The sequence below is a fragment of the Myxine glutinosa genome, chromosome 9, assembly GCF_964187855.1.
Source record: "Myxine glutinosa chromosome 9, kmMyxGlut1.1, whole genome shotgun sequence".
NCBI classification, from domain to species: domain Eukaryota; kingdom Metazoa; phylum Chordata; class Myxini; order Myxiniformes; family Myxinidae; genus Myxine; species Myxine glutinosa.
The window spans coordinates 102,971,624-102,999,123 of record NC_136269.1 but is presented as its reverse complement, the minus strand read 5'-3'; the positions used below and the strand labels follow the sequence as shown (position 1 = coordinate 102,999,123).

Below are 27,500 nucleotides of genomic sequence, written 5' to 3'. Positions count from 1 at the left end.
ATACACCTAATACAGACTTTGTTCTCTTGACCCCAAAATGTAATACCGGTCAAATGGAGTTTAATATAATATACACTACCGGTCAAAAGTTTTAGAACACCTCAATTTTTCCAGTTTTTATTGAAATTTAAGCAATTCAAGTCCAGTGAATGACCTGAAATGGTACAAAGGTAAGCAGTAAACTGCTCGAGGTTAAAAAACGAGTTTAGATTAGCAAAAACGGGGAAATAATGTAAATTACACAGTTATATTGTAAAAAAGGCCTTCTTCAGGGAACAAGTAATGGGTTAACAACTTACAGCTGTTCTGCAGCAATGTAAGTAAATTTAGCCTTGAAAGTTGATGCAAAGAATTCCTACAGGTGTCCCAACCTCTGCTGATTACTTGATTACAAACCCCCTGTCTGTATAAAATCAGTATTGGAACAGACTGTTATTACACCCTCTGAAGCATTATTTGGACAATATTGCACTGCAGGAAGTAGTATATTGCGATCATAATGGCGAGAAAAAGGCAATTAACAAAGGAAGACAGACAGACCATTATAACCCTTAAAAGTGTAGGTCTTTCCTTTAGAGAAATTGCAAAGAAAGCCAAGGTGCACGTGAGTACAGTTTCCTACACCATCAAAAGGCACTTGGAAACTGGAGGAAACTCTGACAGGAAGAGGTCTGGCAGACCCAAAGCCACAACAAAATCAGAAGACAAGTTTCTGAGAGTCAACAGCTTGCGTGATAGGCGGCTCACAGTACAACAGCTTCAAGCACAGCTTAACACTGGTCGAAGTAAGCAAGTCTCAGTTTCAACTGTGAAAAGAAGACTTCGAGCTGCAGGTTTGACAGGTCAAGTGGCAGTAAGAAGGCCATTGCTAAGATGGCAAAATAAGAAAAAGAGGCTTGCCTGGGCCATGAAGCACCGCCAGTGGACTACTGAAGACTGGAAGAAGGTCTTATGGACCGATTAATGAAAATTTGATATATTTGGTTCATCACGCAGGGTTTTTGTACGCCATCGAGTAAGTGAAAGGATGGTTCCTCAGTGTGTGACACCAACTGTCAAACATGGAGGAGGAAGCGTGATGGTCTGGGCTCTTTTGCTGGATCCAGAGTCGGCGACTTGCACAGAGTGACTGGCACCCTGAACCAAAAGGGCTACCACAGCATTTTGCAGCGCCATGCAATACCCTCTGGTATACGCCCAGTTGGTCAGGGGTTCATCCTACAGCAAGATAATGTCCCTAAACACACCTCCAGGCTATGTCAAAACTACCTTCGAGGAAAAGAACAAGACGGTAGGCTTCAAATCATGGAATGGCCAGCACAGTTTCCAGACTTAAACCCCATCGAGCTTTTTTGGGATGAACTGGACAGAAGGGTGAAAGCAAAGCAACCGACAAGTGCAACACATTTGTGGGAACTTCTGCAACTGTGTTGGGAAGAACTTCCTGAACAATATTTGATATCCATTGTAGAAAGAATGCCACGAGTGTGTTCGGTGGTTATATCTGCAAAAGGTGGCTACTTTGCCGAGTCAAAAATTTTAATTAAATTTTGTTAAACAAAATGATTCTATGATTTCTGTTTTCATCTCCAATTGTTTATTTGTTCTATGCTTAATTTCAGAGTACATTGAGACATTAAACTGCATAAATTTCAATAAAAACTGGAAAAATTGAGGTGTTCTAAAACTTTCGACCGGTGGTGTATGTCGTGAAAATCAAGCGCAGACACGACTTTCCTCAGTGTAGGCTTTAATATCATTTAGATCGATAATATCTCCTGTAACAATACATGCAACAATAGGCATTAAATCAGAGCATTTCAAGCACAGCAAAGGTAGCTTCGATATAACAATGGTTCGCGCAGCGCAGCCTTTGGGGCGTACATACCATTCAACTACTGGATAATGTCACAGTGAGTCCCGCCGGAGTGTCCGCACGCCCCGAGTGTCCCGGGTCTTATAGACGGCCCCCCCTTTTTCGTGGCGAGCATCCCTGGGTTCACCTTGGTATAATTTCACTACATTCTCCCCGTCGTTAAAACAAGACTACCGCTCGGCAGTTCGCAGGCAAGCATCAGCAATAAATGAAAGGGTCACGTCAATCCACGTCAGTCAGTCCACCCGTAGCGGTCGGGCTGGCGAACCTCCCTGCCAGTTCGTGTTCGGAATCTACCGGGCACGGCGTCCCCAAGCCCGGAGTCCCCCGCGTCGGAATAGCCGCCGGAGGTCGGAGTCGGAGGGGGCGCCCCTGCGCCTTCGGGCACGGGAGCGGGGGACGACGGGAGTAACAGTGGTAGTTCCATAGGGGAAGCTTCGATAGAGTCCATAGACTCGTAGACGGGTTCGTCGATATCCCTGTCGTCGTCCCCACATGGGGCGAGATGGCGAACGGAGACAGTAGACTCGCGGCCATCCGCCGTTAACACGCGGGCATGCTCGGGATTAGCCTGGAGGACCTGCACCTTGTCAACAAGGGGGTCGTACTTGCTAGTGCGAACCGCTCGTTTGAGATAGGCGGGCCCCGGTTCAGCGAGCCAGCTGGGTAAAGACTGGATACTGCCGGAGCTTCTAGGGTGGTGGAACAGTCGTTCGTGAGGAGTCTGGTTGGTGGCAGTACATAGGAGAGCCCGGATCGAGTTTAGAGCGGCAGGCAGCGACCACGCCCATTTATCGAGGCCTCGGCCGAGGGTCCGAAGGCTTAGCATGACGGCCCGCCATATAATCCCATTAAAGCGTTCGATCTGTCCGTTAGCTTGGGGCCGGTACGGGGTGGTGTAGCTCGAAGCGACATTATTTTGGAGCAAGTAGCCCCTCACTTCCTGGGACAGGAACACCGCACCCTGATCGGTATGCACGTAGGCCGGATATCCGAACATAGAAAACAAATTCTGAAGGCACCGAATAACCGTGGCAGCCGACATATCCCCGCACGTGTAAGCAAAGGGGAATCGGGAATACTCATCGACGATAGTGAGCAGATAGCGAGAGTTGCTCGACATTGGCAGCGGCCCTTTGAAGTCCATCGCCAAGCGCTCCCACGGTCTAGTAGCCCTAACGAGTGTCCCCAGGGGAGGGCTATAAAAACGCGGTTTGAGTTCCGCACAGACCGCGCAATCACGGCAGATGCGGCGGATGTCCTCCATCGAGTACGGTAGATTGCCCGCGCGCACAAAATGCGCGAAGCGCGTCACCCCGGGATGACACATAGTGCTGTGCAAAGTGCGCAGCCCCTCCAAAGTTACGACCCCCGCGCAAGTGGCCGGCCTCGATAAGGCGTCAGCGACCAGGTTATCCTTCCCCGGGCGGTATTTGATGGTGTAGCAGAAGTCGGCGAGTTCGATACGCCAGCGGGTGATTTTCTCATTCTTAATGCGCTGAGCATGTAAGGTGTCGTACATAAACGCAACACTCTGTTGGTCCGTGATAATTTGGAAACTCCGCCCAAGCAGATACGGCCGCCATCGCCGAATAGATTCGACGATCGCGTACGCTTCCTTTTCGACGGACGAATGCCTCCGCTCGGCGGAGGTGAGAGTCCGCGAGAAGAAAGCCACAGGGCGGCCTCCTTGGGAGAGGGTCGCCGCTATCGCATGGTCCGAGGCATCACTCTCCAAAACGAAAGAGGCACTCTCGTCAATCGTTGCGACAGCGGCGCCAGCAATGTCGACTTTAAGGCCCTCGAAGGCCGCCAGGGCGGCCGGGCCCATGGGGAAAGTGTCGCAGGCCACGAGGGGGCGGAGCTTAGCAGAGAAATTTTGCACCCACTTCGAGTAGTGGGCGAACAGCCCTAGAGCGCGTTTCAGCGAAGCCCGATCGCTAGGCGGAGCCATATCGAGCAAAGGGCGCAGACGCTCCTTATCTGGAGAGACGGAGCCATGGGTCACGGTGTACCCCAGAAGGTCTACCGTGCGTAGAGAGTATTGACACTTCGCCTCATTCATGGTTAAGCGATATTTCCGCGCAACCTCGAGGAAGCGTTTTAGATTAGCGTCGTGATGCGCCTGGTCGTACCCACAAACCGTAAGATTGTCCAGATAGACAAAGACATCCGTCAAATGCTCCTTCGCAACGAGGTCATCCATAGCTCTCTGAAAACAAGCGACGCCGTTCGTTACCCCAAAAGGAAGTCTCGTGAACTGGTACAACCGCTGACCCGATTCAAAGGCCGTAAAGACGCGATCAGCCCTAGAGATGGGGACTTGATGATACGCACTACGTAGATCGAGAGTGCTATAAACGGAATACAGGGCCACCTGGCGTACCAGGGCGTCCATCCCCGGTAATGGGTAGGCATCCAGCTGTGTAAAGCGATTAATCGTTTGCGAATAGTCGATTACCATTAGCCTGCGGTGAGCCTCACTCCGCACCACTAAGACTTGGGCCCTCCACGGAGACCTACTGTGTTCTATGATACCGTCCTTCAAGAGCAGGGCCGTTTCCTCCGCAATGAATTGCGCGTCCGCGCGAGAGTAGCGCCGCGATTTGATGGCCACAGGGGTACAATCAGTGGTCAGGTTGGGGAACAGTGAGAGTGGCTCCATGTCCATTTGAGCGAGGGCACACACAGCGAGCGTGTCCGGCCCTCCGAAGTCCATCTCTAAACGACCATGCCGCTTAAGGAAATCAAGTCCTAACAGAACGTCAGCGCATAAGGCCGGTAATACCATGAGATACACGTCCGGGAACGTGCGCCCATTTATCACAAGTTTCAATCGACACGCCCCTTTTGTGCTCAACCGAAGTCCCTGAGATGCCATGAAGATCCGGCGGGTTGTCCCGAGAACCGGCCACCCATGTTGTCGCACGAGACGCTGATCAATAAAACTATCCGTGGATCCCGTATCAATTAAAGCTTGCGCAACAACGCCCGCGACCATGAGCGGAATGAAGGCCTGCGCTAGGCCGGCAGACCCGGCAGGTATAGTTCCGGCCGGGCGAGAAGATCGCGCCTCGCGGGTGGATCCCACGCCGGCTGCAATCCTTCGGGCCTCAGCAGGAGCATTGAAGTCAGTTGGCTCTTCGGTAGTTTCATTTGCCAGAGTGGGTGTGGAGTAGTCGTGAGAGAAGCCTCCAGACGGCGCTCGAGCCACGGGAGAAAGTTCACTGCCATCTGCAGAGTCATATGCCAAAGCGGGTGCATGTAATTCGCAAGAGCTACCGCCAGATGGCGCTCGAGCCACGTGAGAAAGAATTCTGCCATCTGCAGAGTCATATGCCAAAGCGGGTGCATGTAATTCGCAAGAGCTACCGCCAGATGGCGCTCGAGCCACGTGAGAAAGAATTCTGCCATCAGCAGCTGGACATGCCAGAAGGGAAGCATGTAATTCGCAAAAGCTGTCATCAGATGGCGCTCGAGTCACGTGCTGCGTTTGCCGCACCTCGAGAGGCAATTCCAAAGTGGGCGCATGTCGCTTGTTTGAAGGAGGCGTTTGCACGCCAGTCAAGGTTAGATGCTTTGTGACCGGTCGCGTTTGCGCCATTTGTTTCGGCGGCCCGACGTATCTCACCAAGGTCGGGCGAGAAGCCAGAGGCCCGCGAGGAGGAGGGCGGCTCATCAAAGCTGTGCAAGGCGCCCCGTCCGGTGCTCGATCCATTGGTTCAGCGATGAGCACATTCAAGGTCGCTCGGGAATGCGTGCCCCGGGCGGCCTTTCTGCAGACTTTTGCAAAATGGCCTTTAGTGGAGCAGAGGTGACAGGTCGCCTCTCGGGCCGGGCATTCAGTCCGGGGATGCTGCCGATTGCCACAAAAATAACATTTTGCATACCGGGCAAGCCGTGGCCGGGCAGCGGCAGCTGCAGTGAGGCCGGATGCGGAGTCCGCTTCCGGAGCACCCAGGGACTCGGCCGTCGTGGTGGTTGGGTCCTCCTCCGTATCCTCGGCGATGGCCCTCTCGGGTCGCGCGAGTTGCGAGGTCCCCGCCACGACTCGTGGGTTATCATAGGCGGTCAATTGTTGTCGAGCATCTGCATAAACGCGCGCCAGCCGTAGTGCCTCTGTAAATGTCAGCTCCGCGACCTCCAAGAGACGCAGCCGCAAGACTCCAGAACTAATTCCGGATATGAATGCATCTCGGAGCAAATCGTCTTGAACTTGCTCATGAGTCCGGACGTCCTGCACACAATCTGCCAATAAATAGCGCAACTCCTGCGCATAGCGATCGATCGATTCAGACGGTTGCTGCCGTCGCTGAGAGAGTTGATGCCGGCCGTGCACAGCGCTCCGTTTCTTTATGTAAAGGCGCTTCAGCTCGGCCAGGGCCGTATCATACGTCACAAATCGAGAAATGGTCTTGTACACAGTGTGATGGACCTTGGACTGTAAGACGGACAGCCGTATCTCAGCGGTTGGCTCCGTCTCGTGAGCAGCGAAGTAGTTCTGCAGCGTGTTGAGCCAGTGAGCAAACTCCGATGCAGATCCTTCAGCCAGAGGGTCGGCACCGAGAATCGGAACCACGATCATCTTGTGGTCAGCCATGGCGAAATAAATGATATTAAATGTCGTGAAAATCAAGCGCAGACACGACTTTCCTCAGTGTAGGCTTTAATATCATTTAGATCGATAATATCTCCTGTAACAATACATGCAACAATAGGCATTAAATCAGAGCATTTCAAGCACAGCAAAGGTAGCTTCGATATAACAATGGTTCGCGCAGCGCAGCCTTTGGGGCGTACATACCATTCAACTACTGGATAATGTCACAGTGAGTCCCGCCGGAGTGTCCGCACGCCCCGAGTGTCCCGGGTCTTATAGACGGCCCCCCCTTTTTCGTGGCGAGCATCCCTGGGTTCACCTTGGTATAATTTCACTACAGTGTACATATGTGTACCAAATTTGAATTGGTTCACTTCAGCCGGTCTGAGGTTATAGCCTTTGACTTATTGACCCCAAAATTTAAGAATAAAGAATAATAATATTATTCTTTACATCATTATACATACCTGTACCAAGTTTGAATTAGATAACTTCAGCCGTTCTCAAGTTATATATATATTACAGACTTTAACCTTTGACCTATTGACCCCAAAATCTAATCAGTTCATCTTTACATTATTCTACATAAGTGTACCAAATTTGGTCAGAATCCCATCACTTGTTCACAGGTTATGATGGTAGCAGGATTTTTACCTAACATGACCTCTCACCTTTGGCCTATGACAAAGTCTAATCAGTTGATCTTTACCTCATTATACATATCTGCACCAAGTTTGACCAAGATCCCTTCGCCCGTTCTCCAGTTATCGCGGTAACGAAAACCTATCACAGACGGACGGACGGACTGACAGCCGGACGGACAACCTGAAAACATAATGCCTCTGGCGACTTGTCAACGGAGGCATCATGAAATTTAAACATCCATGAGTTTTTCACTGACAACAGGGGAAATTCTAAACGAAATCATAATGAAACCAAATTTGGCCACAAATGAAATGAGAAAATATGCAGTGAGGTGAATGAAGAAAAAGAAATGGAAACACCCGAGAAAAATTTCCTTTCACAATGGCAAGAGCAACACATTGTATATATGCTTGGTGGAAACGGTAATACATATTATGTATAAAAGTTCACAAGTCTAGGAATGATAATGCATTGGGATGTGCAGGCCAACAATGTCAAATGATTAGATGGAGGTGCCAGAATAATTTCTGCTTCAGGGCACGATGTTGCAGCCCAGAAAAAGCCCTTGCAGAACCGCAATTCTCTGGGTGAGCTGGTTCAAGGACGAAACGCCGTATGTCGTCCCATCTAGCTCAATCACTGATTCAAGATGTGCAAGCTGCAGGCAACTGGCACTTCCTGGTGTAGGTCGTAAGGACAGCCGCAAGTTAGTAAAATAGCGTTGCTGGAGGACAAATGAAAACGTCTCAGACAAGTGCAATGCTTACCATACCTGCCAAGAGATCTTACTGTGATTAGAACATGACACTTGGTGGTCAGGTCATCAAGAAATTGACCAAATGGCCATCAACATGTTGAAGCGGTCATGATTGCAATGAGCTAATGTGTAAAGCTGTTTTAATGTGTAAACCACAAGGCATGCCACTTGGGAATTTGTTTTCAGCCAAATACTGCAGTGGAACAAGTAGAAGTGAATTGACGTTTCATGAGTGTTTTGGCCTTATCTGGATACTGTGTGCTTCCAGAACTTCCTGGTGAGGAACAGAAAATGGTGGTGGAGGACACATTGGAGCGTCTGGTACCGCTTCCAGGACCGACGCTGAAACCGAGCTCATCCGTTACTTTGAAACCAGCCTCAGAGGAAAAGTCTTGTGAGGATTACCTTTTATACAGTAAGTGTGGATTGGTGCACAGTTAGCACATGGTTGAAAATTCTTATTTTATTTATTTGTTTTTGGTTTCACCTCCTCTGTGAGCACTCACTTGACAGGAGTGTTTGTTTTACCTCCATTCTGAAAACTGAGTTTTCATTTTTATTCTTTTTGGAGTTTTAGCCTCAAACATTTATAAGTGATGCTTATGATCTAAGAAATGTTATGACATTTGATTTGAAAATGGGTTGTTTGGTTTGGATATTTACAACACAGCACCCCACGGGTATTGCATCCCACTCTTTGAATTCTTCATATTAGTATGTTTATATAAACAAACAAAATTCCGATAATCATAACTAGACAAAGCCACCTGCTCATTCTGAGGAAAAACAAAGTGGAGGACAAATGGGAATGGAAACTTGGGGGAGAGTTGTTAATTCCCTCGGTATATCAGCCAGTTATGCTCTAATAAGATGATTGTACCTAGATAGGACATTGATGGTCTCAGACATCCCAGACATTGCCATTTGGTTGTTTTCCTTCATTTCTCCTCCTACAACAACAACAAATATGTATATCAGTGAGTCATGCTTGTATACCAAACTCATGGGTCTCATTATATATCAGCCATGATCTTTCTTGGTCAAGCCATGATCTCTATTGGGCAAACCACATTTCAACATTGGCCTCCAAAGCCAGCTGCCAACTGGGCATTCTCCATCATAGAAAGTCCTTCCTTGACACATCTGAACTCCTATCCACCTACAAGGCCTTCATTGACAACTTGATGGATTACTGCTGTCTCTCTGGGCTGGCTCTCCTGCCTTGCACCTTGCTCAGCTTGATGCCATGGAAACCAAGGTCGAAAAGTATTAGAATCTCCCGCGATGAAGTTGTCTATGGGTTAACAACTTAGCCATCACAGACAGGTCAGTTGTCTCTGTCTTCTCCCGCCTCCTATTTGGTCTTGCACCCTCTGCTGCTCTTTCTGTGATTTAACCCTCCACAGGTTTCTGCAGGATCTGCAAGGTCCACCATCAGCCCCTTCTGGTGAAACTACCTAAATCCAAGATCACTGCTTACCTCCACTCATTTGTTCATCTTTTTCCCCACCTGTAGAATCAACTTCCACATCCTCTTCAATCTAATTCTTACATTTAGGTTTACAAGACAGCTGTTCACCACCATCTCAGATCATCCCCATTCCAAAACCATGATCTTTTCTACCCTCGTTAACCCCACCCAAATCACTCTTAAATATGGAGAAGTGTTTCCTCCTTGGAGTTTCCTTCTCTATGCATGCATCTTTTGCGTCCTGTTTTTGTCTGTTATGTCCAGGTCCGTTCAGCGTACCAGCTCTTCCACGAGCCTCAACTATGTACACAACAATTAATGCATGCTATTTTGTAGTTCCCACAGAGCCTGTAAAGATGGAACCAGGTGACTCGCAGAGCCTGAAGGCAGTCGGCGAGGATACCCACGAAGGTGGAATATGCCCCGAGGTTATAAAAGTTTACATCTTCAAGGCAGAGGGCGCGGAAGACAATCTGGGTATGTGGGCATCATGCCCAGTGATACTATACAGTTCATATACATGTCTTGTGGAATGCTGCTATTATACCATTATTAAGAAAGTGCTGTTAGTTTTATACGGTGAATATTTTGACCTCACGATGGCTCCTGATAATTGCTTGATCAATCGTAAGACATGATGTTCCTCTTTGATTCATCCTTCAAAATGTTCGATCAGATTATTTTGCTTTGTTGCATTGTTGTGTGTTGGGTGACACATATGCAGGAGGAAGCGTGACAGTGGAGCCAGGGGATGTGCAAATAACGCAAGAGACTGTGGATGTGCTGGATCAAAGCACCGCAGCACTTACTCCACGTGACAAGATCGTGTGCATGGGCATGAAGGATCCTGTATCTGAGATTGAGGATATTGGTATGAATTGGTGCTTCCTTCCCTCCTAACCCCTCCCACCCTTCTTCATCAGACGAGGTAGAAATGTAAATGTAACTTGCAGTGGTGGGAGCACAATTAATACTTTGGCATTATATACTTTCATACAGCGGCTTATTACATAAAGTACAACACTATTAGGACATTTTCATATCCCGCACACCATGTGAGCATGAAGGGGTTTTATTTATTTTATTTATTTTTAAGAGATTGGAAGAGATGCTTCAAGTCTTTTGGGGTTTCTAATTCAGCAGAGGCTGAGTGAAGCGAGGTCGAGGCCATCTATTCCTCATACGTGAAAAACACAGATTTTTATTTTTTTTGGAATGCCGGGCACATTTTCCATGCAATCATCATGTAACATTGTAAAAAAAAAAATCTTAATTGGAAAGTTTCACATCAATCACTCAAGTGGTTGCGGTGGAAGCAAATTTAAAAGCGAGTGAGGGTGGAAAAAAAAAAAGTGAGGGCCTCGGCCGATGTTCCACAACATGGTGGTTGTGGACGCCTATTACTAGTTAGTAATTTATTCTTGCAAGGGTGTGAGAGTAGTGGATGAAGAATGAAAATAAGGATGGAAGGAGGTGAGGGGAAATGGAGATACAGGGGAATATGAGTGGCATGGTGTGGACAAAACGGGATGGACAAAAATTCCTCCATATTTGTATGCTTAAATATATATCCCTGTTTGGGAGTTTGGCCTTTCATCATCTTGTGGGGAAAAAATGGTTGCATGCTTTGACACCACATCTAAGCAATGATGCAAACGATACTGTGGGAATTTTATAATCTCAACCCTAACCCAACCCTAACCCTAACCCAGAGTTCTCTGAAATTGTGAATCAAACAAATTTATTTTTGGATGCAAAATCTCGGCACATGGAAAAGTGCATTTCACTAACACTAAATGTAAACATCATTGAGCCTAAAAGTTGCACATTTTTATGCAAACCTCAAAAATTGTTATAAAATTTGCATGACCCTAGAGTCCAATCGCAGCACATTTCTCATTCCACTCATTCCTGACTTCACACAATTATCCATTGAGGTCTATTCATTATAGCGTTCGTCATGAACATGGAAGTCAAATGGCGTCTTCGCCAAGTTCTTTGTTCAAAGCACATTTTGGCAAAGATGAATACGATTTACCCTTTTGTTTTTGTGTACACATCATTTCTGATTCGAGCAGTAAATTGATTCATTTCAGGGCTATAAGCCACACCAAATTCCGTCAATGTTCCACCCTATGGCGAGAGTTAATTTACCCTGAAAGTGCCATCGCAAAGAGAGATTACAAGGATGTTCTTGCTGTTATAGCTGGCCGTGTTATAGCCGATACTATTATTCCTACACCATTACTCCTTCCATCCCCACCCTCGTGCAACAGCTTGTAGCCTCCTACCACCTCATCACCCTGTCCCCTTTCTGTCTGGTCTCCTGCTCACATAACACTTCCAACCTCCTTCTCTGCATCATCTCTGCCACCTCAACCCCCTCTGCCCCCCAATTGATCCCAAATTCAAACTACCTAGCCAAACCTCACTTCTGAACCGCTGCTCACCTGGCAGAGCAAGTACCATCTTGATTGGTTTGGGACACTCAGGTCATCAATCAGCAGTCCTGCCCTGGCTGACCTGCTGGACCTCTTACCCTAGGCTGTTATCATATTCCTGTGTGCGAGCACGCACACACACACACACACACACACACACACACACACACACACACAAAACACACCGTTCTTTCTCCACTCGCTCCCCTCCTCCCTCCCCACCCTCAAGGCACTCAAGCCAAAGTAAAAACATAACATTTGAAAGTAATCACAGTAAATGCTTTTCACACTCAATTCCCACCACTCAGTTCGATCCTCATCTCCCTTGCGCAATCCTCCTAGTCTCCCTCGTGAATTCCCCCTCGTCTCCCTCACGCAATCCTCCCTGTTCAGAATCGCTACCAAGCCTCACACCCGTGGACCGCCAGCCTCCCGCCGTGCAGGGCCTCCCGCCCACCCTGTCGAACTACTGCACCTCACCTCATACCATGCCGAGTCCACTGGCACAAAGATAAAACCAGGCCCAAGGCGCAGCACTACTGCACCTTATAGAGTGTTGAGCTGTGTCGACAGGCACAAAGGTGAACCCCGGTCCAAGGCGCAGCACTACTGCACCTCACAGCGTATAGGGTCGTATCCACAGGCACAAAGATTAATCCAGGCAAAATATCAAACCATTCCGCGCTATAAACGAGAAATCAAGATCGAGAATAAAGGGGAAAGGGTTACTCGAAGCAGACATAAACTTATTTCAAAGACCTCAACATTGGCACTGGCAGAAAGTTGGATATTCCAAAAATGGTAACATCCAACTTGGGCTCATTGCCTTTGTCATTGGCAAGTTTGAATGGTTTTCGTAATCAGTCCACAAAGGCCAGTTTTATACACTAGATTGTATCCAACGTTGTGCCGTCACCAGTCTTGGATAGTGTCTCAAGTAGCAGTTTGATGGTTAATGGGATGGCAATGCTGCAGGGGCTTCCCCAGAGAAGTGTTCCTGCTGCATTGGGTTTTGTTGGCTGATCATCTGTTGAACCAATTGTTAATACTAGGGCATTGCCCGTACTATATCTATATCTAAAATTATATCCCCCCCCCTCTATTTACATGAAATCATTTGGTCCAAAGCGAACGGCTTGCGAGTGGTGACAATCCCCCCCCTCTATTTACATGCAATGGTTCGGTCCAAAGCGAACGGCTTCCGGAGTTTGGTAAAGAAATCGCCATCGCGTACACAAACGCGCAGGAAAGCGAATGAATCGCAAATTCGTTTTTATTAGTTGTAAAACATAGTTTAACGCCAACATAGTTTGCAAACGTGAAATAAATGAATACGCTCTCAAATGTGCCATCCGAGGCAGAGTGTGCCCGCCACGTTCGGCACACGCGATCGTTCGCTGCTCTCTGATTGGTTGAATCGTTTTTTGGACATAGCTCGGTAAGTAATTGTCCGATTAATATGAAACCTTGAAAAGGCACATCCTCGGGTCCCCAGCAATATACCTGGCAAGTTTCAAGTATATCGGACCGGTAGTTGTCGAGAAACAGCGGTCACAGACAAACAAACAAACGTACAGACAGACAGACAGAGATTACTGGAATTATAGATAGATGGCCAAAGGTGTACAAAGTGACTTTGTTCTTGATACCTCCCCAAATATTAGCATAAAGCATGCTGAAAGAGGTTGGAGAGTGTCATGAGGTAGTCAGCTAACTGAAATATGAGGATGGTGAAAAAGTATCACAACAGTGGAAGAAGTTCCTGTCTTACAGTGAGAACAAGGTGCTACTTGTCTACGTTTGGTTCCAAACATGGAGTAAACGTACAGCAAATTGGCTCTGTAAAGTTAATGTATTTATTTCTCATGGTGGTAAATGTCATTCGCATAAAGATGTCAGCGGTGCTACGATTGTTCAGCCCATTTCAGAACTTGAATGCAACCATGAAGAGGCAGATACGTGGCTCTTCCTACACTGTCAATATGCAGCAACTGTTCGACCATCCACAACTTATTAATCTTCTGACACCTCAACATCCCATGTTGTGATTAAAAACCCGGACACCAATGTGTTTGTCATCAGGGTGTCTAAAGCCCATAAAAATAGGAGCATCGATGCTGCTTCACTCCAGAAAAGGAAAGGACAAACATACAATTAACTTGACAGCTGTGCAAAATATCATCATTGAGAAGAAACAAGTGATGCCTTCACTGTTTTACAGGGTGTGACTGCTGCTTGCAGTGCTTTCTGTGGAAAGGGGAAAAGTAAGGTGTCCAGATCTGAAAATCCAGATCTGATTCAACACATTGAGATTTATTTGAAATTTGTATGGCCAAGGCTATTCTGAGGTCAGCACGATGTATTCCTGATGGTTACTAAGGCTGAAGCATGCCACCTACGACAGTCTTTTGAAAATCATCTTCGGAGGGCAAATTATCAGGCATGCCATTCAAACCAGATGCTTAGAGCAATTTGTCGACATTACTGTTCCTAATGGTCATGGATGGAGGGTTGTTGAGGATCATAATCTGGGGAGATCTGCCACCTGCACTGTGGTTTTGTTAGTGTGCTTGAACGCATTAATTTTAATTTTTTTTTTTTTTTTTTTTAACTGTAAGGCACCACTTGCCAATGCTAAGGGACGATGCTCTTGTCAACAACACATTATTTCCTGCACAGACTTGTCATTGTATTATTGCAAATATTCAGCTCCATGTACCACATAGAACTCTGATAAATGATAAACTGGACTCTGATGATGATTAAAAACAAAACTGAAAACAAAAGTTGCGCACCATTTTTTCATTGTTATTCTAAGATTATTTAACCACGGAGGAAGAAATAAAACAGTAAAATCACCGTAACATGAATTTTATGATATTAAAATAACAATCTCCATTGGTTTGTGCAGTTTCCCGATTTTGGTCAACAGAGAGTGCTGTTTTGTTTTTTATTGTAATTTTAAATTAGTTCTTCCTAATTGATGTGCAACATTTGGCCTTGATGAGTTTGCTTGTCTTTCTAAGCAAAAAAATTTCAAATTTATAACTATCTCTTCAAATTTTCAGGTAGTTTGTTCCCTGAGAAAGGGGAGGGGAGCGAGGGGCAGAGGGAGAGGGGGGTCACATAACTCAAAACCTAAAACTTTTAAAATGATAATCAACACAACAACAACAGGCATTTTAAGGCCATTTTCCCTGCAAGAGCCGGGGTTAGCCTTGCGGTCCCCATGACTATGTTCTCCATTTTGCCCTATTTTCTGCATCTCCCCTTATTAACCCCCTTGCCCGCATTTCTTCTTCGACCATCTTTAGCCAAGTCTTTCTCGGTCTTCCCCATCCTCTACTTCCTTCTACATTCATTTCCATCACTCTTCTCAACCAGTCACTTTCATCCTTCCTCAACACATGACCAAACCATCTCAACCTGTTTCTCTTCACAGCATCAATCACTGACTCTATTCCCATCATCTTTTGCAATTCATCATTTGTCTTCCTCTCTCTCAACGATACTCCACACATCCACCGAACCATTCGCATTTCCACCCCTTCCAGCCTTCGTTGCTGCTCTACGTTCATTACCCACGTCTCGCTCCCATAAATCATAACACTTCTCACACATGCAGCATACACCTTTCCCTTCAGCTTCAACGACACTCCCCTCCTCGTCAGCTCGCCACTCAGTTCCCGAAACTTCTTCCATGCACATCTCACTCGAGCAACCGTTGCCGAGTCTGATCCACCTTCTCCATTCAGCATGTCTCCTAGGTAACAAAATGTTTTCACACCTTCCAGCTTCATGCCGTCTCCAAGATCCAACTCAACATTTCCTCCATCTGCAGCTCCCTCTGTGCACACCTTACATTTGAATGTAGCTGCCACACTGGTTAATGACCCTCTCAAACCACTACATTTTTGATGAACCCACTCAGCGCACATTGGACATTGAATGGAATTCACTCCGGCACCCTTCCTGTACACAGCACACGGCCACTTTCCAGTTCTTTCCACCTCACCACATGCTTTACCACTTGCCATCACTTTCGTTTTTCCGATATTCACCTTCAGACCTTTTGTCTCCATACATTCATTCCACTTGTTCATCTTCTCCTTCAGTCCATCCATACTTTCTGCAATCAACACCAGATCATCTGCACATTTTAAATGATAATCCCACAACCTAATTAATGTTGAGAGCTTTAGATTGTACAGAATCCAGGAAAGGCAGGTGTTAAGTGGGGGCGCCATCACAGACGGGATAGTGTAGTTTATTGAGCTATGAATAAAGCCCTTGTCGGTTGTGGGTTTTGATTTTTCAAGGAGAGACTTGGATCGATGGAGGATGCCCAGTCTGTGACTGGCTTTTGATGCCAGATGTATTATATGGTCACCCCAGGGATATGTCTTGGCTGATGCTGCAGTCTATAAGTTTAAGAGACTGAACCTCTTCCAGTAGCTGATCATGGAAATAGATGGGTGAGTTTGTTTGACTGTTCTTAGTAAGTGACAGGGAGGGCGACACTGAGATTTTCCAGGCTTGAAAATGTTGCATTTGTTGGATCAATTTGGTAAACAACAATTCCACATTTGATCGACAGCATGACATGTTATAAAATAGTCGTGCAGTAGTTAAAGTAATTCTCCTTAGTAGTGTAACGGTGGACCATGGGTAGACATGTGGTCAAATCTTCCACCTGAACTGTCACCAATTTAGTGGCGAATAGTTCTCAGAGGCCATCCGCCGTGAAAGCTGAACAGATATTTACTTCGGTTTCAGACATACAGAAACTCTTAACGAGATCTGTCGCCTACAGCCGGTTCGCCCATCTCAAAGGACGGGGGCTGAATGATTACCCAGGATTAACTGCTGCTGTTTTAAACCGCCTGAGGGTTTAGCTCCAATTTCCATTTACCGTGGGTTTTGAATCGTGCTGTGGTTATAAGATGCCAAATCCAAGCAGCACACCAAGCCGGCAATGCAGTGGTGAGAAAACAGGGTTTATTACAATGCAAAGGACAAGGAAGCAACACTTTGACAGTTATTCATGCAGGTATAGATCCTCACATGCCCACGAGACTCCAACAACTTAAGGTAGTACCTTAACTAATGGTTCTTGCACCATGAAGAGGAAGACCTGGACAGAGGTCACAAAACTGAAAAACCTGGTCGCCACGCGATGATTGCATGGGGTAGCGACGTCTGGCTTTTATGGTCCCGGTGAGAGAGGGATATGACGTGCTTAGGTTCGCCCGGCTTGTGGTCACATCCGGGCTTGTGGCGACCAGCCAATCCACCACATGCTTCTCCTTGACTGATATTCAGAGTGTAGTTCAGTCTCCTCGTCCACCTCTCTCTCACTCTTTCTCTGTCGTCAGCTAGCTCCGTGGGACCAGAACTGCACTCATACTGTGGAGCTGACAAAGTGAACTGTCTCACGCAGCTCCCGACTTGACTGAACTGGCTACGAACGGAACTGTTCCTCCAACGGCCTTTTATTACCCAGTGACTGTGCACCGCTGCACGGCCATTGGCTCGCTTCTCGTCGCTTCTAGTGGTGTCTTGCTGTTTGCGCTCCTTGAGTCTGTAGTGTCGGTGGGGCTCTTACCTTCCGTAAGGTCCTGTTTAACTTATTGCCTTCCTCTAGAGGGGGAATTTGGTGGCTTGTGGAGCTGGCACGGATAGACAGATTACGAAGGCAGCATTTTAAAGGATTGAGGGAGGAATGGTGGAAGGTCTTTTGGCATATTCTTGGGTGAATCTCCTTCCGTATAGCACAGAAATCCTTTTTTTGTAACAACCCATACGGAGGTTTCTGTATTTTCATCAGAAAAGCATGCCATGATTATAGGGAATTGAGATGCTATTCCCATATGCTGATTCGTTTCTTTACCCATTTCATCCGGATGGGGTGTACTGCCAACGTATCATGACCACGATTATGTGAATGACTCCTCTGGTAGTTTTTATGAGCTATTTTTATAGAAGTTAGTCGGGTACAAAAACTTGCAAGCACGTTACTGTGATCAGATGTCTGCCAGGCAGGAGAACGTCTGTCTACATCAGTAAATATGGAAACAGCGGCCATTATTGGATTTTCCCATCACTGTCTCCTATGAACTTCATGGAAAATACTGAGGTGCCGTCTTTACATTGCATAAAGTAAAGACGCGATTCTGCTGCACACAAATACTAAACCTGATGATGTCTCTTGGTTGCGGTGACGTTTGTGCCCACTTTGATACGAGACCAATAAATCTGAACAAGGGATGTTGACACAGGAGGAGGCCATTTTACCTATCATGTCTTTCCCCTCCACTCTCCACTATGTAACACACGAGTTTAAAGGGGGTAGTGAATGCTCTTCTTTTGCAGCACGAGCAAGGGTGATTCTGGTAAACCGCTCCAGTATGTGACGCATGACACAGAGAGAGTGTGTGTGTGTGTGTGTGTGTGTGTGTGTGTGTGTGTGTGTATGTGTGTGTGTGTGTGTGTGTGTCTGTTTGGTTTATCACATGTGGATTTTGTCACGTGTGTATTTCCCTCATTATCATGTGTGTTTTGGTGTATCACACTCCACAGCTTTCTGATGTGGAGTGTGATACACCAAAATGATTGCCATGAACTCCTGAGTTGATTCAGCTAATTTACTATTGTACAAAGAATGAGGAAGAATTCCCATATTAATAGTAATAATACAATGAACATCAAAAGAAACTTATCACTTTCATTTTTTGAAATGTGCAGCTTTACAAACACGTTTCTTCAATTGTAATGGCTGATTATGTATCGAGAACTTCACTTCAATCACCTGGTTGATCAACAATGGCATGCTTGAGTGGTTCTGTATAGGGATCTTTCGCTTTGAAATTTTAATAATGACCCTCATAATGAAATCCTTCAGTTCTCGTGGTTAGACATTCATTTACTGCTGTCTATAGTCACTCTCTAGAGGCTTCTGACAGGGGAAACATTAAGAAAATTCAGATGCCACTACTGACATCTGAACAACGTTTAAGGGCAATTGGGATGCTTGAGGCTGGTGTAAGCCAGCGAACCATTGCCCAACATCCGAGTCCAGGTTTTTCCTCCATGCTGCTGATGGGCGTTAACGGATATGGTGCAGAGGCGGGGAAAGGTATGCATCATGCTGTATTCGCCAGATCAATCGTTGGGGAGGACCCAGTGTGATTGTATGGGCCGGCATTTCCACCAGTTTCAGGACACCTCTGGTCGTCATCGAAGGCAATCTCACTAGTCAGCGTTATGTCAATGAAGTTTTGAGACCTCATCTGCTGCCATTTCTCCAGGCTCATCCTGACATCGCAGTTTTCCAGCAGGACAACGCTCAATCCCATGCTGCTCGCCTGACCGCCAACTTCCTCCAGGAACAGGGTGTTGAAGCCTAGATGTCTAGATGCCTTGGATGTCTTATTCCCCTGACCTCAATCCCATTGTGCATTTATGGGATGAGCTTGGTCGACGTCTTGCATCGAGGAGATCAACGGCTGTCAATCGGCAAATGCTCATTCAAGGATTGCAGGAGGAGTGGGACAGACTTCCCCTAGACCGTATCAGACGCCTGGTACAGAGCATGCGTCGGAGGTGTACAGCCTGCATCACAGCTCAGGGAGGACACACACAATATTGAGGACTGCTGTCATTCTGTCCTTGACTGTTAGGAGTGTTGTGTCTATTCCTGTGTCATTTTGTTTTGACTGTATTCAGGTGCATGCCTTTGTGTTGCAGTGCCTGTGACTTTTTTCGCACCACCCCTTGTGATGTTCATGCTTTTTGCTTTTTTGTGATTGAGGCAACCTCTTGTTTATTGACATGTTTAGTAAAGATAGCTGAACTTACCTCTGTGTTCAAATAATTTTCATTTTTGCGTGGAGGATTTCAATGAGTGTCCTTCTAAAGATTTGAAAAGTTTATTTTGATGTTGAGTTTATTAAAAACAACAATAATAGCATCATTTGGGAATAATAAAAACGAACGTATAATCCCCATCATGGCCCAAGCACATCTGGGCCTGGTGAAAGGCAAGCTAATACTCGAGCAGTACAGCAGGTAGGTATGCTACAGGGCCCTGCAGTCCAATGAAAATTTGGTCCAATGGACAATCAGACCCACTAGTGTATAAAAAGTCCTGGAAAAGCATGTGGTATTCAGTATTCATTTATGTTATGACTATTATAAAGCCCGTCAAAAATGACAGGTTGGAACAGTATATTTGACGGTGCAGCCGCGTGAGCGTGCCAAAGTCTGAAGCCTGGGCCTAGTGTCAGGTGTGCTTATATCTTGTTTATTTATTAGATATCTTACAGACGTAAATTAACACTCGGTTTACTCTGCACACTTTGCACGCCACGTTCTGCGAATTTCAACCCCCTACGCTGCCGTGTATTTATTGTGATTTTAAAAAAACGCTTCCGTACACCGACCTTGAGGCTCGGTTTGCAAGCCACTGTCAACAATTCCAATGTAAAAGACATAATTACTCTTCTTTTGGGTCTTCAGAGTCCTAAGGATCTTTTGGGTCCTCTGGTTCATTTGGGTCTTTTGGGTGCTCAAGCTCTTTTGCATCCTTGGGATCTTCTGGTTCATTTGGGTCTTCCGGGTATTTTAGGTCATTTGAGTCTTTTGGGTCTTTTTGGTCATCTCGGTCTTTGGGGTATATTGGGTCTTTGGGGTAATTTGGGTCTTTCGGTTCCACTGGGTCCTCAGGGTCTTTAGGGTATTTTTGGTGTTTTGGATTGTTTGGTTCTGTGGGGTCGTAAGGGTCTTCAGGGTATTTTGGGTGTTCAAGGACTTTTTGGTCTTCTGGGTCTTTTCGATTTTTTTGGGTCTTTGGGGTGTTTTGGGTCTTTAAGGGTCTTTGGGATATCTTGGGTCTCTGTGGTATTTGTGGTCTTTTCGGTCTGTTGGGTCTTTGATGTATTTTGAGTCTTTGGTGTATTTTGGGTCTTCGGGGTATTTTTAGTCTTCAGGATCTTCTGGGTCTTTAAGGGTCTTTAGATCTTCTGGGTCTTCAGGGTATTTTGGGTCTTCATGGTCTTTTGCATCTTTAAGGGCCTTGGGGGTATTTTCAGTGTTTTGGGTCTTTGGGGTCTTTATGGGTCTTTAAGGGTCTTGGGGTCTTTTCAGTGTTTTGGGTCTTCTGTGTCTTTATTGGTCTTTGGGGAATTTTGGGTCTTTTGGGCCTTTAAGTGTCTTGGGGCCTTTTCAGTCTATTGGGTCTTTGGGGAATTTGGGGTCTTCAGTGTCTTTTGGGGTTTTGTGGTCTTTTGGGTATTTAAGAGTCTTTGGGGTCTTTGGAGTCTTTAACGGTCTTCAGGGTCATTTGGGTCTTCGGGGTATTTTGAGTGTTTGGGGTCCATTGGGTCTTCAAGGATTTTTCTGTCTTTTTGGGTCTTTGGTGTATTTTGGGTCTTGAGGGTCCTTGGGGTCTTCGGGGTATTTTGGGTCTTCAGAGTCCTTGGGATCTTCTTGGTCTTTTTTTTTTTTTTTTTTTTTTTGTATACAAGATCGAGGCTCGTGAAAGAGCGAACATTAATCACACAGAAAGACAAACCGACACATAAAACATATAACATCGGGAGCGGTAGACAAGATGGGGAGAGAGGGGGAAGGACACAAACACAACATTTGAGAGCAGTGACCGAGAGACATGGAGACATCGAGAGATCTGTGGGAGGGAGAGGGCTTTGGGGGGGAGGCATGGGCAGGGGGGGTGGGAGAGGTATAAAACATATGGACACTGCCAGGACTTCCAGGAAAGAAGTTGGAATTTCAAACAAGGTGGATCTGGGGTGAATTAGCGGGGGTAGAAAAGATCAAGGTTTTGGATGGGGGAAGATAAGAGATGGTGGTGAACAGCTGTTTTAAAGACCTGGAGGGAGGAAGGTCTTCATGGTCTTCCTTCCATGGGAGGAAGGTCTTCATGAGGGAGGTCTTCATGGTCTTTTGTGTCTTTAGCAGTCTACAGGGTAGTTTGGGTGTTTGGGGTCCATTGGGTCCTTGGGTCATTTGGATCTTCTGAGTCCTTGGGGGTCTTCTGAGTCCTTGGGGTCTTTTTGGTCCTCTAAGTCATTTGGGACCTTGGGGTTGTTTGGGTCTTTTGGATCCTCAGGGTCTTTTAGATCCTCTGGGTCTTTGGGGTCCATTGGGTCTTCAGGGTCTTTTCAGTCTTTGGGGTATTTTGGGTCTTTGGGGTGTTTTGGATCTTCGGGGTATTTTGGGTCTTCGCGGTATTTTGGGTCTTCGGGGTATTTTGGATCTTCAGAGTCATTGGGGTCTTCTGGGTCTTCATGGTCTTTTGTGTCTTTAACAGTCTACAGGGTATTTTGGGTCCTCAGAGTCTTTTAGGTCTTTTAACCAGTGGACACACAGTCGTGTTCAAAGATTGCCCATTAACCCCACCCCCCACACCCACACTCCTCCCCCACACACTCAAATCCCTCCTAAAGCACTACTCAAAGCCTTTAAAACCTACCATTATGAAGGGGGACAGACACACAAACACAAACACATTGTGTTTTATATGGTAGATGATAAAGTGCTGTACCAGCTGAAAATACTTTTCCCAACTATGCATGTTCAGGTTGAATGAAAAAAATTCCCCCCCAAATATCACTTTTTTATTTGCATATTTTTTGTTACAATTTGGACAGGATCAACCACATAATGTACATTTTGATATCAAATTTTCAACATTTTCCAGGGGGCATTCCCCTGGACTCCTCCAACCTCCTAATAAAGAGTCGTTTTGCTCGTTACTTTCCTTTTTCCAGAAGTTCTGCAGTTTCACACATACATATTACAGAAGGGAAGGGTCATGTTTATCAGCTTCTGAACATACATGCCCCATCATTTTACACAGAAGCCACACACTTATGTGAGACATTTTGTTAAGGGCATAACAAATCTATTTTACATGTGTCACCCCCCTATCACCGTTCCCGCAACACTGCCCTCCTCCCTCCCCCTTTCTCTGACGTCCACCTGGGATCTGAACAGGACAGTGTTGGCAATGGTTTCTAATTACGTAAAGTTCCCACCTATTGTAATCCCGGACGGGCGTATACCATGATTTACCACCGTGTTGAGAACATTTCCTACACATCCTTTCACTAAGCCCATCAAGTACTTAACATTTCTAAACTCCTCAGGTGTCACTCATACCCTGAAAGTTTCATCTCAATTGAACATGTGGTTGCTGAGAAAAACGAGGTTTAGCACGTACGTACGGACGGACGGACAACCCGAAAACCGACAACGGGTAGATGCCCTCGCACTACGATTCTGTCAATTTGTGTTTACAAGTTTGTGTTTATAAACACAAGTTTGTATTTATAAAAAATATATGAACAAACTATTCCGTCGATTCTGTCAATGTACAGTATAATTACCTTTCCATCTATTTACTTCACCAGGAAACCTCAGCAGTCTTAACAGGTAGTCAATATTATGCTGTCAAAGGATATTTATAGCAATCTCCATAATAATTCCACCATCCATTGGAAACAAATTCCCTTGTAAACGGAACCTGGGACTCCTTACCCATGCTTCCACTTTCGTTTTATGCACATGTGAGGCTTGGAGTGTGGAGGGCAGGAGGGATATTAAAACGTTAGGGTTGGCAGGGAGATTTTTTTTTTTTTTTTTTTTTGTATACAGGATCGAAGCTCGTGAAAGAGCTAACATTTATCACACAAAAAAAATCAGACACACAAAACATATAATAAGGGGAGTAGTAGACAAGATGGGGAGAGAAGAGGAAGCACAAACACAACATTTGAGAGCAGGGACATCGGGAGATCTGTGGGAGGGAGAGGGCTTGGGGGAGATGGAGGTTTTTAATGGAGGACTTGGGGTTTTTAGAGTGAGGCTTAATGACTTGGGATTTGGGAGGAGGGTTCGAAGACGTAGGGCTGGGGCAGGGGGGGGGGGGCGGGGGAGGTGAGGACTTGAAGAAGAAGAAAGGGGTTGAGGACTTGAAGGCACATTTTACATTCCTTGAAATTTTCACAGGTCCCTTCCATTATTATGTCAAAGGACATTGCTGTCGAACTCCCGAAGTATTCCACATTTTATTGGAAACGAATTCCCTTGGAACATCCCAGTGGAACCGTTTTATCTGCTAGTTCTTCATAAATGAACAAGGATCATGTGTGGCCTGTGGGTAAATGTCCCACAAAATAGCATTGAAATGAAATTGTGACAAGGTTCATTACTTCTTAGGCTGTCCCCTCTCATCCCGTGGCCGAGTTCATTGTCCTGTTGTTGGCCCCGAACAGCCGAGTTTCCCCCTAAACATGCTCTGTGAGTCCTGTGGGCAGGACGTACATGGCTACCATGTGGTAGTAATGGCAGACAGTAAAGGATGTCAAGGCACAGGGCTAAAGCAGGTAAAGTACAGGAAGGCAAAGTTGGTTAATCTTGCAGGCCAGTGGACAAGTGATGGTACAGCAAGTTTGCAGGTGGGAGATGTAGCTAGGCGGGCCGGCAAGAAAGCTGGCCACGCCCTAATCTATCCTAAACTAAGCTATCCTCACCTAAACTGGGTTCCCCTAAACTATATTTACCCCTCCTGGTTCTTCTACTCCCTCTAGCCTATCTCTAGTGCTAACCCTCCCCTTCCCGAGAGGAAGCACAGTGACGCTAAGAAAGTTAGGGTGGCGTGGCCTTATTTGACTCACTGGCGGAGTAGCTCGATTGGGGTGTGTTATGAAATCAAGCCGAGACCTCTTTTCCAGATGTGATGCTTTATTGAAATCTATCTCCACATACCCTATAACACAGAATAAAAGAATAATATTAGAACTACAGAGAAAGAACAAAATAGCATTTCCAACTAATCTATAAGCAAGCAAATAACCATTTAACATTTCCCATCATACCTTACTCAAGTGTCTGGTCACAGAATACAGAAACGAAGCCAACTCTCCTCCTTCCTACGTGGCATTCCGTTATATCTACTCCTCAGTGCCATCCTACAACCAAATTTTCTTCTTCATATTTCATGACATTCTCCCTCTGTTAAAAACAAGCTAGCAACAAATAGCAAATAAGCAAGAAATCAACGTAACAGAGTGCAGAGCTCCACCAACCAAAACTAGTAGGCGATTGGCACAATCTTCCAGCATGAGTCCGATAAATCCCTTCAGTCCCCGGATCCCCGGATCTCGCAAAAGGAGGATTATCCTCATCAGACCGCTTTCTTTGAGGGCTTCCTGACACCGATGACACCTGACACCTGACACCGATGACAAATTAATCACTTTATCCCCGGTCGATCCTTGCTGCAACTCTATTTTGATGGGGGAAACCAAGATTCCGTCTCCCTTGTCGTCAGCAACTTGTTGATTTCCTTCTCCACAAGGTGCGAGATGTCGGACTGATACGGTAGTCTCGCGTCCATCAGGCAACCTTACGTGAGCGTACTCCGGATTTGCGTGTAGGATTTCCATGCGATCCACCAATGGCTCATATTTACTTTGTCTGACCGCTCGTCTCAGGAGAGCCGGACCGGGCTCCGACAACCAAGAGGGCAGCGCTTGACCACTAGCACTACGTGGCTGGAATTGAAACAAGCGCTCATGCAGCATTTCATTCGTGGCTGTACACAGTAGTGAACAGATAGCGTGCAGTGCATCAGGCAATACGCGCTCCCACAGCTGCGGAGGCAAACCACGTGACTTCAAGCTCATTGACACGGCCATCCAAATAATCCCTTTATAGGCTCTCCAAATAATCCCGTTATACCGTTCCACCAGGCCATTGCCTTAAGGATTGTACGCCGTGGTACAGCTAGAGGCTACACCTCAATCCTGAAGAAACTGTTTAATCTCTCGAGACAAAAAACCATACCTCTATCTGAGTGAACGAACGCGGGATATCCAAACATTAAAAACAATTGCTAAAGATATTCAATAACCAATGCTGATGACATATCCACACACGGAAAGGCGAACAGAAAATGTGAGTACTCGTCGACAACTGTAAGAATATATCGGCGCGTTCCTGCCGCAGGCAACGGACCTTTGAAATCCACGTTCAAACGCTCCCAAGGCCTTCTGGCATGAATCAGAGTTCCCATAGGTGGTCGATAAAAACTCGGTTTAATCTCGGCGCACACGGAGCACGTCTTAAGTAAACACCAGACTTCATCTATAGAAAAAGGCAGATTCCTACTCCGCACAAAGTGGGCCATTCGAGTGACCCCCGGGTGACAAAGCGATTCATGAATAATCACATAACTTGCCGATGGTCATTCCAGAACAGACCGGTCGAGATAGAGCATCAGCAGCCAGATTATCACGTCCCGGTCTATACACAATGTCAAAGCTAAAGTCGGCTAGTTCAACGTGCCAATGAGCGATCTTCTCATTTTTAATCTTCTGCGGGTGCCAACCGTCATACATGAAAGCGACGGACTGCTGGTCCGTAATCAGCTGAAAATGCTTTCCTATAAGGAAATGGCACCACCGTCTGACCGCTTCTACAATTGCATAAGCTTCCTTCTCGATGGCACAATGTCGCTTCTCACTGTCAGACAAAGTCCTATAAAAGAAAGCGACCAGCCTTCCAGCTTGATTGAGTGTCGCTGCAATAGCGCTGTCCAAGACGTCTGTCTCGGCCATGAAAGGAACAGTCTCGTCAATCGAGGTAACCACAGCACTCGCTATATCGTCTTTCAGTTGTTGAAAGGCAGCCTTAGCGGCCAAGGTTAGTGGAAATATTTTACATTCTACCAGTGGTCTTATCTTCTCTGAAAAGCATGGAACCCACTTGGAATAATGAGCAAACAGACCTATGACTCTATGCAACGCAGTGCGGTCAACAGGAGGGACCATATCGAGCAAAGGTTGCAGCCCAGCCGAATCAGGTCGCATCTCCCCTCCAGTCACGGTGTACCCCAAGAGATATACTGTGTTGACTGAATAGCTACACTTATCCTCGTTGAAGGTCAGATTGTATTTCTGAGCCACGTCTAAGAAGCGCAGTAAGTTCGAATCATGATCCACCTGATCCCAGCCACAGACTGTGACATTGTCAACGTACACGAATACGTCTTTTAGCTGCTCTCTGGATATAATGTCATCAATCCCCGTTGGAAGCACGAGACCCCGTTAGTGACCCCGTAGGGAATCCTACAAAATTGGTACAACCGCTGACCCGATTTGAAGGCGGTGTAAGGGCGATCTGTCTCTCTGATAGGTATCTGGTGATAAGCACTTCGAAGGTCCAAGGTGCTAAATACCCTGTAGGTAGATACTTCCCTGACCATGTCGTCCATCTTGGGGAGCGGGTAGGCGTCAAGTTGGGTAAATCGATTGATCGTTTGAGAATAATCGATGACCATTTGCTTGCGGTGATTAGGGTTATTGACTGCGAGCACTTGAGCCCTCCAAAGTGAGCTGCACGGTTGGATGATACCCTCACGTAGCAGCCGCTTAGTCTCATCTGCGCGAGTATCGCTGAGATTTTACAGTTATCAGATGGCAATTTGGTGTCAGACACAAAAACAGTGGGGGAGGCTCAATCGACATCTCCGCCAAACTACATACCGAGAAAGCGTTAGGAGATTGTTCACCATTAAATCACATCTCTCAACGCCCGTGCCGATTCAAGAAGTCAATTCTGCAACACCATCATCTTAACATCCGTATACAGTATATCATTAGCTACCAAGTTCACCACACAGAACC

The 27,500-nt window shown here is 46.2% G+C and overlaps 1 protein-coding gene across 2 annotated transcripts in view; it reads left to right on the top strand.

The window, feature by feature from the left end:
- Positions 1-27,500, top strand: part of LOC137435135 (zinc finger X-chromosomal protein) — a 95,933-nt gene that overhangs the window by 53,823 nt on the left and 14,610 nt on the right. For both annotated transcript variants that reach the window (XM_078784600.1, XM_078784601.1), the window contains exons 3-5: positions 8,147-8,293; positions 9,686-9,826; positions 10,074-10,220. In XM_078784600.1, the coding sequence (XP_078640726.1) occupies positions 8,147-8,293; positions 9,686-9,826; positions 10,074-10,220 (435 nt within the window). The remainder of the gene's footprint in view (positions 1-8,146; positions 8,294-9,685; positions 9,827-10,073; positions 10,221-27,500) is intronic.